This window comes from Mesocricetus auratus, unplaced genomic scaffold, assembly GCF_017639785.1.
Source record: "Mesocricetus auratus isolate SY011 unplaced genomic scaffold, BCM_Maur_2.0 Super-Scaffold_100044, whole genome shotgun sequence".
NCBI classification, from domain to species: domain Eukaryota; kingdom Metazoa; phylum Chordata; class Mammalia; order Rodentia; family Cricetidae; genus Mesocricetus; species Mesocricetus auratus.
The window spans coordinates 1,190,001-1,207,682 of record NW_024429221.1 but is presented as its reverse complement, the minus strand read 5'-3'; the positions used below and the strand labels follow the sequence as shown (position 1 = coordinate 1,207,682).

Here is a 17,682-nt window from a genome sequence, read left to right as displayed (position 1 = left end):
TTAGTACAAGTTTTAGCGTCTTTATGCTGTGCACTGCGGATGCGTAAGAATTTAATGAGCAGCCAGGCGGTGGTGGCTCACACCCTTAATCCCAGCACTTGGGGTAAGGATTCAGGCGTTACACTGGCCTGCCCTTGTCACCTGGCAGAATCCACCCAGGCAGTGTCCTGGTCAGCCCAGGGTTCCATGTTTGTATAGTCTGCACACAGATGCAAAGGACCCCTTTAAAAGACAGACCCCTGCCCACTTACACGCAGTCTTTCCCTTGTTCCCCTGGGGCAGACAGGACTTTCCCTTTCTCCCTCTTCTGTTCTCTCTCTCTCCTCTCTTTCCTCTCTCTCGTCTCTTTACCTCCTTTCTCTTTCCTCCCTTTCCAATAAAACGTCTCATTTAAGCTCTGTCCGCCTGGCGTGTTAGTCTCTCAGCCTCACTGGGTCCTGCCCGCCATGGAACTTGCCAAGACTCGCCTCGCTTTATCCTAACACTCTGGAAGCAGAGGCAGGAGATTCTCAGTGAGTTCAAGGCCAGCCTGGTCTACAAAACTACACAGAGAAACCCTGTCTCGAAAGACCAAAACAAAACACAACTTAATGAGCATCCAGGCCTGATGGATGGTGAACGCCGTTAATCCCACCACTTGGGAGGCCGAGGCAGGCGGCTCCCAATGAGTCAAGGCTAGTCTGGTCTACAGAGTGCGTTGCAGGAAACTGTCTTGAAAAAAGAAAAGAACTTAAGAGCAGAACTGTTGTGGGGCATTCACCAGAGAAGAGTGCTCAGACATAGGTTAAAGCCAATAGGAGACTTTATTAGTCTGCCAGCAACCAACTGGGTGCTCAGGATCCCAGTGTAGCCCTGAGCCTTTGTCAGGGTGAGCTTTTAAGCACAAAAATCCTGTCGTGGTTTGACATACTCCAGTTAACATAACAGTTAACCAAGCAGAACAACAGAAGATAAAATGCAAGGTTAGTACAGTTAGAGACTGTCTTAGAGCTATGGACTTGGATGGATTAGGTCTTTGTTTTAGTTTTGGCAGGTGGCACTGTCTATGTGCTGAGTTTTACAGCCTTAATGACACTTCCATCATGGGGTCAGTTGTGCTAAGGTCTTAGGACCTACTAAGATCATAAGGCCCTGTTACAGAATCCCTGCAGTTTGGGTTCCTGCTCCCTAACTTGTACAAGTTATGTATTTGTTACTATACCTGGATCCGTGTTCCAAACTAACTTACTTGCTTTCCTTTTACTGCCTGATCTTTGCACATTTTGCCTGTAATCTGGAGTTCTGCAGTCCTGACTATCTGTGCACTCAAACATGACAAGTCTACTGTGATTAAGTTCTAAAGGGACACTGCAAACACCTTATCAAGCCCTGTCGGTGGTGGCGGTGTACACCTCCACTTCCAGCACTCAAGAGGCAGAGGCAGGCCAGCTTCTGAGCTCCAGGATAGCCAGGGTTACACAGAGAATCACCGTCTCAAAAAAACAAAAACAACCCCACCTTTTTCAATGGGTACCAGGGATGATGGAAGGCATACCTTGGCTCTGCTCATGGCTCAATATCCTGTAAGTTTTCTAACACAGTTCAAATGGAAAGTTGTTGGCCTAGACTTATAGGGAGCTTGCTAGTATGCATGGCCTTGAGTTCAATCCCCCCCCAAAAAAGAAAAAACAAAAAACCCCAACCTGTCTGTGTAGTTTGATACATGTAGATTTGTATGAATATGTCTGTGTAGTTTGATACATGTAGATTTGTATGAATATGTCTGTGTAGTTTGATACATGTAGATTTGTATGAATATGGGATCCTGTGTCTGACTGTACGGTTTGCATAGCTGTGAAGCCAGACATGTGCTTGAACCTTACCAGTCTGGTATATCATAACTGCATAATGGTTAACTAATAGAGCACCCACTGTGTGCCGTATTCTAATAGAGCACCCACTGTGTGCCGTATTCTAATAGAGCACCCACTGTGTGCAGCATTCTAATAGAGCACTCACTGTGTGCAGTATACTTGGAAGAGACGATGAAGCCTAAGCAAGACCAGATGTGGTCGGTGCTGCAGGTTCGCTCGGAACACATTCCTTTTGTTAGGGGAAGGGCCCACTTCACTGCTGGTTCAGCCTGGGAGAGGGGCGCAGGCTGGCTTTACAGGGCTGCTTTTGAGTTTGTTGTGGTTGCTGTTGTTTGACACAGGTCTCTCTATGTAGCCCTACCTGCCCTCGAACTCAGTGTGTAAATCAGACTGGCCTGGAACTCACAGAGACCATCCTGCCCCCGCCCCCGCCCCCGGCAGGATTGTGTTCCTGGCATGCCTGAGGCCCTGGTTCCATCTCAGTACTGAACAAATGGAAATGGAAAAGACAGATTCAACTATAGTATTAAGCTGAGGCCCTGGGTTCTACATACAACACTGCCAGGAAGGAAGGAGGACGGGGAGAAATAGAAAAATGGACTAAAAGGAAGAGAGGACAGTAGGAACGAGGTCCCTCACCTGTCACGTGGAATGGACATGATGTTGTGTCTGGGGCTCTAAGGGAAGCTTGGCGCACTTTGCCCTCCTTACATAAGTGAACTCTGAGGACATGGAACCTCTGTGGCCTTTGCCTTCATCAAGTAACTGGACTCTATTATGCATTTCCAGAACCCCCAAGGACTGTTTGTGCTGGTGCCGTGTGAACTCTCGTGATAGTTAGCCAGCAGCTGTGTTTGAGCAGCCTTGCTTGGAAGAAAGAAAATGGCTTGTATTGAGTTTTCTTTTCATGTGCCAAGTCTGGAGGAGCTTGCTGAAGGTAAAAATGTTAGCCTTGGGATCTTTTAATTTATTTTTTATGTATATTGGTGTTTTGTCTGTTTGCTTGCCTGAGAGTGTCTGATCTTGGAGTTACAGGCAGATGTGGGCTGCTATGTGGGTGTTTGGAGTTGAACCCAGGTGCTCTGGAAGAGCAGCCAGTGCTCTTAACCTCTGAGCCATCTCTCCAGACTAGCCTTGGGATTTTATGGACTGTTCCAGGGGAAAAAAAAAAACCAAAAGATCCCTGAGATACATATGTAGCTAATTACCTATCTGTATCTTATTGAAATGGTACTTTTGATACAGAAATTTCCATTTCATGTCTGTTCAGTATTTTTATTTCTCTAATTCAAAATCCTGTATCTCAAAAAATAAAGGAACCTTTAATATTTTATGTATGTTATTTATAAGCATTTACATTTACTAGCCCATCTGATCTTAACAAAATAGAAATAGTTTAATTTCAAGATTCTTAGCATGACACAGAACTGCATATAATACCTTAAAATCCAGTCCTCCTTTTTTAACTTCCTGGGACTGTGTGTGTGTCCGGGCGGTGCTTGTGGCAGGTTTGCGGCTGCTGCCCGTGACCCAGCGGTCATGAGTCGGCCCAGCCGGCTGCAGAGGCAAGTTTTGAGCCTGTACCGAGAGCTGCTGTGTGCCGGGCAGGGGAAACCGGGCGCCGAGGCACGGGTGCGAGCCGAATTCCGGCAGCACGCCAGCCTTGCGCGCTCCGACGTGCTGCGTATCCGAGTATCTGTACCGCCGGGGAAGGCGCTAGCTGCAGCTGCTGCGTTCCGGCCACGCCACGGCCATGGGTATCTTCGTGCGCCCTTGGGACCCGACTGAGGAACCCGGCGACGCGGCAACCCTAGGGACCAGCTGGACGATAGCGATGGCCCAAAGAGTCCTTGTGAAGGCACAGAGCCGCAGGAGACGCGATCCGATAGATGGTGACAGACCCAGAGAAGGGTCCCTCCGGACAGTTGGGGGAAGATCGGGAGCTCATCTGATGCAAAGCGAGCTAGATGTCCAGAGAGGCAGCCAAACCTTCCTGATGCACCGTGAAAGATCAGACACGCCCTCACCAAGAAGGGTCCAGGCGTGCTGTGGCACCCAGGCTGCACCGTGCACGCTGTGATGCACCAACCCAAAGTCCAAGAGGGCGCAAACGCACCACCTCCTCCCCACGGACGAGTGGGAGCGAGACTTCTGAGAACACACCCACCCCGCGCTCCATTGTTGTTTCTAACGCGGAGAGAAGCAGACTTTTGCCTGAGCAAGTTTAATAAAATGCCCTGATGAGCCGAGAGAAACTTGTAGTTGGGTTTGGAAAACCGTTGTTCCTCGCATTGTGACAAGCCAGGATGATAAGGGAGGGTTTACAGTAGCTCATCCCAGCTGATCAGCCAAAGACTCCTGGGGTGGTTCTAAGAGGCAGTCCCTACTCCCGCTAGTCATCCTCAGGATCCTTGTATAAAGGGAATAAATGTGAGATGTGCTTAAAAAAATAAAATAAAATCCAGGCCTCTCTACATATTGACACGTTTTAAAGTTTTGAAAGATGATTATAGATAAATTCAAAATTCTTTTTGTTCCTAGCCCTAGTGCTGGTTCCTTCTCGGCTTATTCTCCTAGAAGTAACCATCATGTAACATTTACAGTGATGTTGTTGCTACCACCTTTATGCAATGAAAATTAGCAGGGGAGAGGTGCAATTTTTTTTTTTTTTTTTTTGGTTTTTCGAGACAGGGTTTCTCTGTAGCTTTGGAAGCTGTCCTGGAACTCACTTTGTAGACCAAGCTGGTCTACAGAGATCCGCCTGCCTCTGCCTCCCGAGTGCTGGGATTAAAGGCGTGCGCCACCAACTCCCAGCGGAGAGGTGCAATATTAACAATATTCTTTATACAGTCTGCTGGGGCTGGAGAGAGAGTGGTTAAGAGCACTGGTTAAACTCAGGTGATCTTGGTTCTGTCTCCAGAAGGCACATGGCAGCTCATAGTTGTTTGTAATTGTCAGTTCTAGGGGATTCAGTGCCCTCTCCTATCCTCCTTCAGCACCAGACACACAGATGGTGCACAGACATACATGCAGGCAAAACACTCACACATTAAAATAAATAAATAGGTTAAGATACATTGAGTATTGATCACAGTCTACTGTTGAGTATTGATCATAGTCTACTGTTGAGTATTGATCATAGTCTACTACTGAGTATTGATCATAGTCTACTGTTGAGTATTGATCACGGTCTACTGTGGAGTATTGATCACAGTCTACTGTTGAGTATTGATCACAGTCTACTGTGGAGTATTGATCATAGTCTACTACTGAGTATTGATCATAGTCTACTACTGAGTATTGATCATAGTCTACTGTTGAGTATTGATCATAGTCTACTGTGGAGTATTGATCACAGTCTACTGTTGAGTATTGATCACAGTCTACTGTTGAGTATTGATCATAGTCTACTGTGGAGTATTGATCACAGTCTACTGTGGAGTATTGATCATAGTCTACTGTGGAGTATTGATCATAGTCTACTACTGAGTATTGATCATAGTCTACTGTGGAGTATTGATCATAGTCTACTGTGGAGTATTGATCATGGTCTACTGTGGAGTATTGATCATAGTCTACTGTGGAGTATTGATCATAGTCTACTGTGGAGTATTGATCATAGTCTACTACTGAGTATTGATCATAGTCTACTGTTGAGTATTGATCATAGTCTACTGTTGAGTATTGATCACAGTCTACTGTTGAGTATTGATCATGGTCTACTGTTGAGTATTGATCATAGTCTACTGTGGAGTATTGATCATAGTCTACTGTGGAGTATTGATCATAGTCTACTGTGGAGTATTGATCACAGTCTACTGTGGAGTATTGATCATGGTCTACTGTGGAGTATTGATCATAGTCTACTGTGGAGTATTGATCATAGTCTACTACTGAGTATTGATCATAGTCTACTGTTGAGTATTGATCATAGTCTACTGTTGAGTATTGATCACAGTCTACTGTTGAGTATTGATCATGGTCTACTGTTGAGTATTGATCATAGTCTACTGTGGAGTATTGATCATAGTCTACTGTGGAGTATTGATCATAGTCTACTGTTGAGTATTGATCACGGTCTACTGTGGAGTATTGATCACAGTCTACTGTTGAGTATTGATCACAGTCTACTGTGGAGTATTGATCATAGTCTACTACTGAGTATTGATCATAGTCTACTACTGAGTATTGATCACAGTCTACTGTTGAGTATTGATCATAGTCTACTGTGGAGTATTGATCACAGTCTACTGTTGAGTATTGATCACAGTCTACTGTTGAGTATTGATCATAGTCTACTGTGGAGTATTGATCACAGTCTACTGTGGAGTATTGATCATAGTCTACTGTGGAGTATTGATCATAGTCTACTACTGAGTATTGATCATAGTCTACTGTGGAGTATTGATCATAGTCTACTGTGGAGTATTGATCATGGTCTACTGTGGAGTATTGATCATAGTCTACTGTGGAGTATTGATCATAGTCTACTGTGGAGTATTGATCATAGTCTACTACTGAGTATTGATCATAGTCTACTGTTGAGTATTGATCATAGTCTACTGTTGAGTATTGATCACAGTCTACTGTTGAGTATTGATCATGGTCTACTGTTGAGTATTGATCATAGTCTACTGTGGAGTATTGATCATAGTCTACTGTGGAGTATTGATCATAGTCTACTGTGGAGTATTGATCACAGTCTACTGTGGAGTATTGATCATGGTCTACTGTGGAGTATTGATCATAGTCTACTGTGGAGTATTGATCATAGTCTACTACTGAGTATTGATCATAGTCTACTGTTGAGTATTGATCATAGTCTACTGTGGAGTATTGATCACAGTCTACTGTTGAGTATTGATCACAGTCTACTGTTGAGTATTGATCATAGTCTACTGTTGAGTATTGATCACAGTCTACTGTGGAGTATTGATCATAGTCTACTGTGGAGTATTGATCATAGTCTACTACTGAGTATTGATCATAGTCTACTGTGGAGTATTGATCATAGTCTACTGTGGAGTATTGATCATGGTCTACTGTGGAGTATTGATCATAGTCTACTGTGGAGTATTGATCATAGTCTACTGTGGAGTATTGATCATAGTCTACTACTGAGTATTGATCATAGTCTACTACTGAGTATTGATCATTGTCCCAAATATACTTTGCCCTGCCTCCTCATTCACAGGTTGTCAACTCACTTAAATTTGTCTGTGGATATTTCTTATGCTTTGTTTATCTTGTTCAAACAAGATTTTAAGAAGTAGAGAAGAAAAGAGATGGATGAGTGCGCAAAAGGGAGCCCAGAAGGTTTGCACTCAAGCCTTTGGTGTCTCAGGATCTACCTTGTCCTCGATGTGGTTAGGTTCCGTTCTGTGGTAACCTGTCTCTATGAATGTCCCTTACTTCTCACAGTAGGCTGTCTGGTAGTTAACGTGTTCTTGAAGAGACTGAACCAAACATGTACCTGCTTTTTTATTGCTTTCTCCTTATAATATATTTTTGAGCCTTAACAATGTATCGCTCATAAGATGAATTTAGGTGCTTGCAGCACAAACATGACAACCTGAATTCCATCCCTCAGATGAAAGAAGAGAACCAACCCCCACAAGTTGATGTCTAATCTCTACATGCATCTTAGCTTGTACATGTGTGTGTGTGTGTGTGTGTGTGTCCCACGTACCTGTGTGTGCACAGCCTATAAGTCAATGAAGTACATATATTTCTGTTAAATAGATCTGCACTGTAGCAGTCTCCCTTCATAGCCATAGAAGAGTCTGTTCTTGTTGGCCAAGCTGTCACTCATTTAATTGGTATCAGATTCTAGCTTTCACAAGTATCATTCTTCACTGGCAAGGAGCTGTGGGATGCCAGGTTATTGGACATACTTTTATGAATTATTATTAAAATGTCTCTTGAACAGAGTCAGGAAGATCTCTGACTTTGAGTCCAGCCTGGTCTATGTAATGAGTTCCAGGACATCCTGGGCTACATAGTGAGACATCCCTGTCTCAAAAAAACCGAGTAAAATAAAGTCCTAGAAGAAAAAAGCTCTGGAGTGTTAAGGCACTATGCTTTTCTATGTTTGTAGTATGGCATAACGTGCCTACAATGCAGTATTGCATCTGCAAAATGTGAGCACCTGTACTTATGTATGGTGGTTTGAATAGTAATGGTCCCCAGATACTCGGGTGTTTGAATACGTGGCCCATAGGAAGTGCCACTGTTAGGAAGTGTGGCCTTGCTGGAGAAAGGGTGTCACTATTGGGGTGGGCTTTAAGGTCTCAGAAGTCAAACCAGTTCTCTGCCTGACGCCTGTGGATTCGTCATCTGTAGAACTGTCAGCTATTCCAGCCAGCAGCGTGTCTGCCTGACGCCTGTGGATTCATCTGTAGAACTCTTGGCTCCTATTCCAGCAGCGTGTCTGCCTGCATGCCACTGTGTTTCCTTCTGTGACAGTCATGGACTGGACCTTGAAACTGTAAGCCAGTCCCAATTAAATGTTTTCATTCATAGAGCTGCCATGGTGTGTCTTCACAGAAGTAAAACTCTAACCAAGTAACTGCCATTCAGAGCAGAATATATATCCAGTACCCTAGTAGGCTCCCTCATGGGCCTTCCGGTCAGCCTGCCTATCCCCAGAGGTTACCATTATCCATCACCTTTGACACAAAGGGAGGTCACGCAGTGTCTACTCTTGTGTCTGGCTGGTGTGGCTGGAGGTCTCCTGTGTTGTTTTTATCTGCCTACACAGCCGCTGATGCCTCCCTGCTGATGATGCAGCCGAGGGAGCCTGCACACCCTGGTGCTGCTGTCTCCGCCACCTCCACGCAGAAAGGCAGATGCTGTTTTTTTTTTGTTGTTGTTGTTGTTGTTTTTGTTTTTATTTTACGAGACAGGGTTTCTCTGTATTGTTTTGGAGGCTGTCGGTCCAGCCCAGCCTCGAACTCACTGAGATCCGCCTGCCTCTGCCTCCCGAGTGCTGGGATTAAAGGCGTGCGCCACCAACGCCCAGCTGGCAGATGCTGTTTTAACCAGGGCTCTCTTTTTGTTTTACCAATAAAGACTCTGGAGCCAGATGCTGGGGTGAGAACCTGCTAGCTCAGAGAGGCAGAGAAAGCATCCAGCTTACCTTCCTGACCTTCCTCCTCCACCAACTTCTCAGAAAGAGACTTTTCTCCTGTCCTGTCTGAAACAAAAACTCCTCTAACCAGTTGCCCCTCCCTTCTGCTTCCTGTGCCTCTCTCTCTGGCCTACTGACTTCCCCTTACTCTGTGGTTACCTCCAGTCAACTGGTTGCTTATTCTGCCTTTTGACCTATGGTCAGTTTTCTTTAAATATCACAATTTTGGGGTTACAATGTGATGAAATATCCCGCAACACTTGTCTGTAACTCCACTAGATATTTGGCTTGAAATCCTTTCATTAGGTTTGTTTTGTTTTAATTCCTCGAGGGAAGCTAGCCTTTACCTGTGTGCAGTCAATTTCCCTTCTTCATGCCCTAGCTACTGCTCTACTGCTGTGACAAGACACCATGACAAGACATGAGAACTGTCCTTCACATTATAAAAAAAGAGAGACATCCCCAGGGCTTAGTGAAGGCACCAAGGCAACTCGTTTAAAAGAAAGCATTTAACTGGGGTTTGCTTTCAGTTTTTCAGGTTTTTGACCATCATGGTGGGAAGCAGACAGGCATGAGAGCTTTCCTGATCGGCAGGCAGAGGCAGAGAGACAGGACCTAACAAGCAAGGGCTTTTGAAACTTCGAAGCCCACTCCCAGTGTCACACCTCCTCCAGCAAGGCCACACCTTCTAATCCTTCCCTAACAGGTCTACTCCCGGTAACTAAGCATTCAAATCTATGCACCTATGGGGGCCATTCTTCTATAAACAGCTGCACCAAGGTTAGTAATTATAGGTATTTATATGTCATAGAATACATTATATCCTGGACCATGTCAAAATCTAATTTTATCCATCAGTAAAGCCACTGATGGTTGGTGGTGCAGGTCACTGGTAGACTATGTGCTTTGCTGAAGCCCTGGGTCCATCCTCTTTTTGTTTTGTTTTTTTGGGTTTTTGTTTGTTTGTTTGTTTGTTTGGCTTTTCATGACAGAGTTTCTTTGTGTATCCCTGGCTGTCCAGAAACTCACTCTGTAGGTCAGGCTGGTCTTGAACTCAGAGATCCACCTGCCTCTGCCTCCCAAGTACTGAGATTAAAGGCACACACCACCATCCCTGCCCATCCCCTTTTTTTAATAGTAAGTTTGGTTTTGAGTCTAAAAAAGAAACTTTGAAGGAAGACTTAGTATATGGTGGTCAAGTTTTTATCTAATGTTAAATAACTCCTTTGCATGTCTTTTACTAGTTTTGCAGAAGGGACTGAAGGACAACTTTGCTGATGTCCAGGTCTCTGTGGTTGACTGCCCAGATTTAACAAAGGAGCCATTTACCTTTCCTGTAAAAGGTACGTTGTTGTCTTTAAAAAAAAACAAGTTTTGGTTTTCAGACTCTTTCAGAAGCCAGTATTATTTTCCTCTATGAATAAAGGCTGTTATTAAAACTTTCAGGCACAGTTTAGCTAATTTCTGTGGTTCAGATTTCATTGTATGCCCTCAGATGTGTTCATAACCCTTGGTGGTTTGGTTATATAACATGCTTAGTAGGCTAAGATTTGACAGCATAAGAATTTTGTTCTTAACGTCCCAAGTGACTTATAAAAACTTCTGTTAGGGGCCTAGAAAGATGGCTCAGAGATTAAGAGTACTGACTGCTCTTCCAGAAGCCCTGAGTTAAATTCCCAGAAACCATGTGGTAGCTCACAACCATCTACAATGAAATCTGGTGCCCTCTTCTGATGTGCAGGCATACCTGAAGGCAGAACACTGTTTACATAATAAATAAATACATCTTAACGACAACAACAACAAAACTTCCTTTAAGTTTTGGTTGCATTATTTATTCAAGCTCAGAAAGTATCTTAAGAGGCCTATACTGGGGGCTGGAGAGACGGCTCAGCAGCTAAAAGCACTTTTGCTCTTTTAGAGAACTCTGGGTTTCCAGCACCGACATCAAGTAGCTCACAGCTGCCTGTAACTCCAGCTCCAGGGATCCAAGGCCCTCTTCTAGACTCCAAAGGAGTCTGCATTCCTGAGCACATATCCCCACACACACACACATCATATACATGATTTAAAATTAAATAAGCCCCTTTTTAGGTGTATATTTGATTCATCTATTAAATGTTTAGACCCTTCAAGTTTGAAGTGAGAAGAGGGAGGATTGAATACTTGTTGGGTAAAACACTCTGCATGTGACAGACTGGATTAGACACACTGTGGTAGCAGCACTCCCAGGTAAGGGCTAGCTCCAGCTCATTGATGGGAAAATGAGCTTACAAGAGGCTAGCAAACTCAGGGTCAGTCATAATCAAGGCCAAATGCAGGTGTGGTCAAAGTTTAACCTTAAACTTTGCCCTCTGGTGATGAAGGTGGCACGTGCCTTTAATCCCAGCACTTGGGAGGCAGAGGCAGGCAGGCAGATCTTTGCGAGTTCAAGGCCAGCCTGATTTACAAGAACTAGTTCCAGAATAGCCTCCAAAGCCACAGAGAAACCCTGTTTCAAAAAACCAAAAAAGGAAAAAAAAAACATGCTTTTTTTTCTGTTTCTTTTATTATGTTAATTGGCATATTTGGTTAAAAGTAATCTGCTTGGAACTCTTAGATGCTAGTCCTGCCTCTTGTGTCTACTAATTCAACACCTGAACTAAGCCCCACAATGTACCACATCTTTACATCCTTAGACATATTAAATATGAAAGTTCAGCTTCCTGTTGGGAAGGGGGAGGACAGTCTTCTAACAGTCTGGGATTATAAATAGAGCAGATGGCAGTCTCTTTTGACACCTTGAAACCATGAGAGACAAGCTTGAAAACATTTATTTTATGTGTGCTAGTGTTTTGTCTGCAGGTGTGACTGTGCACCTTGTGCATGCCTGGTGCCTATCGAGGACAGAAAAGGACACAGATGCTCACATGTGCTCACAGATGCTCACATGTGCTCACAGATGCTCACAGGTGCTCACAGGTGCTCACAGGTGCTCCGAGACTGGAGTCAGACTGGAGATGCATGGGTGCTGGGAACTGAACCCAGGTCTTCTGGAAACGTAGTGTCCATGCTCCTGACTGCTGAACCATCTCTCCAGCCCCCCTTCAACCCTGTGAATGAGCAAACTAAAGTCCCCTCTTGTTTCTTCTCCCATGTAATCAATCTGTGGGTTCTGATTTTCACTTTGGAAAGAGTCGTTTGTTTCTCTAGCTGCCCTTCTCTGTATAGCAGACTCTCTGTGATGCTTTTTCCAGAGTCCTTTCCCACTGCCTCCACCTGTTTTGTATAATCTTCTGAATTTTTCATCTAATCTTTTCATTTCAACCAGGATCTAGCCCCTGTGAAATCTGTCTCAACGAGCTCTCTAGGAGTTGTCAGCTGTGTGTAGCATATCTCTGCCCGTGGCTCCCTTCTTACCTTTCCCGACAGCTAAGAGCCTGTAGGAGCTCCACCAGCCATCAGCGTCTCTGTGTCTCAATGCACAATCTGTGGATAATGTCTGCTCCTCCCCAAACACAGAAGGCAGGCACCTGTAAGACTGCATCTCTCCTCTATAACAGTAGGGCGATGACATGTATTTCAAGGAATGATATCCTTGCAAGACTTCTCAAGTAAAAGATAATTTCTACTCTTGCTTTAAGAAGTGCCTTCTCCAAAATCGTGTCCCACCTCATTGTTATAATAATTACTTAAAATGCAGGTAGAGGGGCTGGCAAGATGGTTCAATAGGTAAAGGCCTTTGCCGGCAAACCCAATGGGCTGAGTCTGATCCCCAGAATCCATATGGTAGAAGGGGAAGACTCTCACCCGTTGTCCTCTGGCAAGCACCACCACACACACACAAAAGAAATGCAATGAAGACAAAATGTAAGTAGAGGGAGGGGCTAGAGAGATGACGGCTCTGTGGGTAACAGCTCAAGCACGAGGACCCGGGTTCAGATCCCCACACACATAAAACCCTGAAGTAGCCATGTGTGCCTATAACCCCAGCACTCTGGGGTAGACACAAAAGGTTGCTGGGGCTTGCTCACAGGTCCTGTGAAAGACCCTCAAGGAATAAGGTAGAGCAAGTCTCTGGCTTCTACTTGTGGCATACATGTGCGGTATAGGCACATAGACACTTACATATATTGTACATACATACAACACACTTGGATATATACACATACACATAAAATTGATCACTTAATAAATAAAATGTAGCTGGGCAATGGTAGCACACGCCCTTGATCCCAGCGCTCAGGAGGCAGAGACAGGCGGATCTCTGTGAGTCCGAGGCCAGCCTGGTCTACAAAGTTCCAGAACAGCTAGGGCTGTTACACATAGAAACCCTGTCGAAAACTAAAAAAAATTAAAATTAAAATTAAAATGTAAGTAGACAACTGGAGGAGGGGACAGCTTAATGGTAGTGTTTTTAGCCCTGGGTTCAGTCCCTTCCACAAAACAACAGAATATTTGGGGGCTGGAGAGATGGCTCAGAGGTTAAGAGCACTGACTGCTCTTCCAGAGGTCTTGAGTTCAATTCCCAGCAACCACATGGTGGCTGACAACCATCTACGACTCAATCTAGTGTATATGTAATAAATAAATAAATCTTAAAAAAAACAACAGAATACTACACAACTATAGATAAATACACATCCTAGCATCCAAAGGTTATCTATTTGTCTATACAACTCAAAAAAAAATTCTCAGTATGGATCTAAAAGAACAAAATTCTACCAAAGCAAAATGTTTTGAAATTTTAAATGTAATTTATGCCAAAAAAGAAGATTTTTTAAAAAATGAAAATGCCCTTGGTGAAGGGAGATTTTTAAGGGATTAGACAGATGAATTCTAGAAATTTCACCCAAAAGTTGACCCCTGCCCTCTCAATAACCAGTTGTCAGTATACCATCAGCCGCCAAGTCGCAATGGGTGATGTCAGTGGAGTTGAAGCAGGACCAAGCAGGGACCACGTTCATCTTTTCATCTCTGTTAGTTCCAACACTGAGGTTCTTACATCTGTTCCTACTAAGTTCGTGTCTTCTGGAATCTATACTTGAATGATATGTTTGCATGCTTTTAAGATGGCTTGTGTTTTCTAGGCATCTGTGGGCAAACTAGAATTGCAGAAGTAGGAGGTGTGCCTTACTTAATGCCTCTTGTAAACAAAACAAAAGTAAGTATGCTTTTATTCTTTGTAGTCACAGACTATAGAAACTGGGTTGACTCCTGTCTGTCACCAAGGCCACCGGTGAATGTTGCTGGCAGGCAAGGAAGCAGTGGACTGTTGTAAAACATAAATCAGGAAATTGTTGTATTACAGCTCCAATAACTTCTTCATTTTTATAGGTTTATGACCTAAATGAGATTGCAAAAGAAATAAAGCTGCCTGGAGCTTTTATCCTTGGAGCAGGGGCTGGTCCATTTCAGACACTTGGATTCAATTCTGAGGTCAGTATGTATAGCGTTGTTAATTTGTTCACATGACCTTTCAGTTATTCAATGGCCTGTCAAAATCTGCTTTTAGCTGGGAGTGGCAGCTCCTCCATGTACTTGTATCACTTAAGAGGCTGAGGCAGGAAGACTGTGCAAGTTCAAGGCCATCGTGGGCTGCATAGTGAATTCCAAGCCAGTCTGGGTTATAGAAGGGAGAACCTGTCTCAAAGAAAAAAACAAAACCACCTTCTTTTTGAGTGAATTGTTTTTTTGTTTTTTTGTTGTTTTTTTGTTTTTGGTTTTTCGAGACAGGGTTTCTCTGTGGCTTTGGAGGCTGTCCTGGAACTCACTTGGTAGTCCAGGCTGGTCTCGAACTCACAGAGATCCGCCTGCCTCTGCCTCCCGAGTGCTGGGATTAAAGGCGTGCACCACCAACGCCCGGCTCTTTTTGAGTGAATTGTAAATAGCTGATGACTCTCCAGATTTGGGCAAGTGGATACTCCAATTGACCCAATGCTAATGAAGCCTACCTTTACTTTATAGTTTTTTAGGGGACAGATTAAGCCAAAAGGGTAGGTAGGTAGGTAGGTGTGTGTGTGTGTCCTTGTTTGGGGGAGGGGGGTTGTTTTTGGTTTTTAAAGACAGAGTTTGCTATGTAGCGTTGGAGAGCCTGACCTGAAACTAGCTCTTGTAGACCAGGCTGGTCTCCAACTCACAGAGATCCGCCTGCCTCAGCCTCCTGAGTGCTGGGATTAAAGGTGTGTGCCACCACCACCCGGCTGGTGTCCTTGTTTGTTGAGGCGGAATCAGGCTGCGGAGTCCACACTGGCCTCAGATTCACAATCCTCCTCCAGTTCAGTTCTGGGATTGCCGTGTTCACTGCACACTGTTGTGCCCGAGTTGTGAAGTCCCCAGAAACCACCAGAAAAACAGACTCGCTAAACTGCAAAAGCAAGGTTTAATGATTGTTCATCCACCCATGACAGGGACCCCGTTTAGCAAGCGGACGCAGCAGCCTCCAGAGGGAGTGACGTTCCCTGTCTACTGCTAGGTTTTAAAGACAAAAGTTACAGAATTGCTGGGCGTAGGTGGCGCACGCCTTTAATCCCAGCACTCGGGAGGCAGAGGCAGGCGGATCTCTGAGTTGGAGGCCAGCCTGGTCTACAAGAGCTAGTTCCAGGACAGCCTCCAAAAGCCTCGGAGAAACCCTGCCTCAAAAATCAAAAAAAAAAAAAAAAGTTACAGAATTACATCAGTAGATATGGGATGGTTTCTGATTGGTTGACATTTGGGAATAATCAGGAGAATTTCTCAAAGTCATATTTTGGCATGAAATACCTGTGTACCAATTATTTTCATTGGTCAGTGCTGAGAGGGAACATTCTGTAGTTTCTATGGCTATTTGCAGGTGGCCTGTTGTACATAGATACCAATAGTTTTCAGAACTTTATCTTGAGGACTACAGTTTGAGGTCAGCCTGATCTAATAGCTAGCCAGGATCACAGAATATGACCCTATCTCAAAATATAATTAATTAAATAAGAAGACATTTTGTCAGGTGTTGTGATAGACACAGTAATACCAGAATTGAGGCAAGAGGATTGTATCTAAATTTGTAAGTCCCATGCCAGTTTAGCCTTCATAGCAAGTTACTAGGATATTCAGCAAGAGTTGTCTCCAACTCTTTTATAAAACTGGTGGCGGTGGTGGCGCATGCCTTTAATCCCAGCACTCAGGAGGCTGAGGCAGGCAGATCTCTGTGAGTTCGAGGCCAGCCTGGTCTACAAGAGTGAGTTCCAGGACAGCCTCCAAAGCCACAGAGAAGCCCTGTCTCAAAAAAAGAAAAAGGAAAACACAAACTAACCCTGGGGATGGCGAGAGAAGTGGCTCAGGGGTTCAGTGGCTGCTCTTAGAGGACCCAAGCTCCGTTCCCAGCACCCACATGGCAGCTCACAACCATCTGTACCTCCAGGTACAGGGATCCAGTGCTTCCTCTGCCTCTGTGAGCACCAGTTATGCTACACATAGGTGCAGGCAAAACACTCACACACACAAAATAAGTGACTCTACATTCAAAAACCGTATTAGAAGATGGTTGTGTTAGATTTCCACAGCCGAGACAAAATAATGGAAATAGACAGTTAAAAGGAAACACTTGTTTGGTTCATGGTTTCAGAAGTTTCCATCTGTGGCTGATTTTTCCCCATTGATTTGGTCCTTTGGAGACAGAAGCACATTGAGGAAGACAGGGTGAAACCGCTGCTCACTGTAGTGCAGCTGGGCGGTGGGGCGGGGCGGGGCGGGGCCGTAAAGCTCCTCCCCAACAGACCATTAATTAGCCTGCTCTTGAAGTGGCACCAGGGCGTGATTGTGTTGTTCTTGATTGGTTAGATTACAATTTGAAATAAAGGTAGGCCAGTGGTAGACCCCTGCCCACGCATGAACAAAGGCCTGAGTTCAGTCTTCAGTACCACAAAAATATGTGAAAATGTTGGGAAAGACACCTGGGGTAAAATTTCTTAAAGTCTGAGAAAGCATTTGTACTCATTACTAAACTAAAACTAACTTTTTATTTCCAGTTCATGCCAATTGTTCAGACAGCAAGTGAAAACAACCGTCCTGTGAACGGAAGCTACTTTGCCCGAATTAACCCTGCAGATGGAGGGTGCCTGCTGGAGAAGTACAGCCAAAAATATCACGATTTTGGATGCGCACTACTGGCTAATCTTTTTGCCAGTGAGGGCCAACCTGGCAAGGTGACTACGTCCATCAGAACATTCTTTATGCCGTCTCAGATAGCAACAATTGAGCTTTCACTGTCCCAATATAGTTCTCCCAGGAAAATGAGATGTGCCCATGCCAAAGCTTTTATAGAGCCCAACTAATTAAATAATAAAATATCCAGAACAGTACAGGGAAAGACAAAATCTTTTTAAAGCCAAAGTTAAGACTGTTAGTAAATGGCACACTTTTCTGAGTAGAAGGTAACAAGATACTAGTCTAGGGTATTGTCACTCACATAAAACAGTGTTACACCTACTTCAGGCAGTAAATAGGCACTGATTTCAGAGTAGCCAGCGTTGTGCTACAAGTGGTGGCAACAAAAGTAGGAGAGATAAGGAGAAGGCATGCCCGCTGGATCTCAGCAGCAGCCTCTGTGAGGACTTCGGTCTTGAAAGAAGAGCCCCTTCAGCTACTTGAGAAATGAAGTGGAGTTCCAAAAGCACCCAAGAACGTAGAGAAACCTCGTCCAGACTTGCAGGAAGTGAGACCTTGTAAGCATGTCTTCACTCATTA

At 44.3% G+C, this 17,682-nt stretch overlaps 1 protein-coding gene, 1 non-coding gene and 1 pseudogene across 6 annotated transcripts in view; all 3 read left to right on the top strand.

Moving 5' to 3' along the window:
• CUNH11orf54 (chromosome unknown C11orf54 homolog) overlaps window positions 1-17,682 on the top strand; it is a 30,262-nt gene that overhangs the window by 1,236 nt on the left and 11,344 nt on the right. For 2 of the 5 annotated variants that reach the window (XM_040735227.1, XM_040735228.1), the window contains exons 2-6: window positions 2,643-2,790; window positions 10,227-10,325; window positions 14,052-14,125; window positions 14,299-14,400; window positions 16,965-17,141. In XM_040735227.1, coding sequence (XP_040591161.1) covers window positions 2,736-2,790; window positions 10,227-10,325; window positions 14,052-14,125; window positions 14,299-14,400; window positions 16,965-17,141 — 507 coding nt within the window. In that variant the 5' untranslated portion in view covers window positions 2,643-2,735. Of the gene's footprint in view, window positions 1-2,642; window positions 2,791-9,704; window positions 9,763-10,226; window positions 10,326-14,051; window positions 14,126-14,298; window positions 14,401-16,964; window positions 17,142-17,682 lie in introns of those variants that run through there. The other 3 variants (XM_040735229.1, XM_040735230.1, XM_040735231.1) reach the window with 3 other exon arrangements.
• LOC106022311 lies at window positions 2,799-4,329 on the top strand (annotated as a pseudogene).
• LOC121135891 lies at window positions 7,581-7,704 on the top strand. The gene has a single exon (XR_005872996.1). It is a non-coding gene; the product is annotated as a small nucleolar RNA SNORA24 (small nucleolar RNA).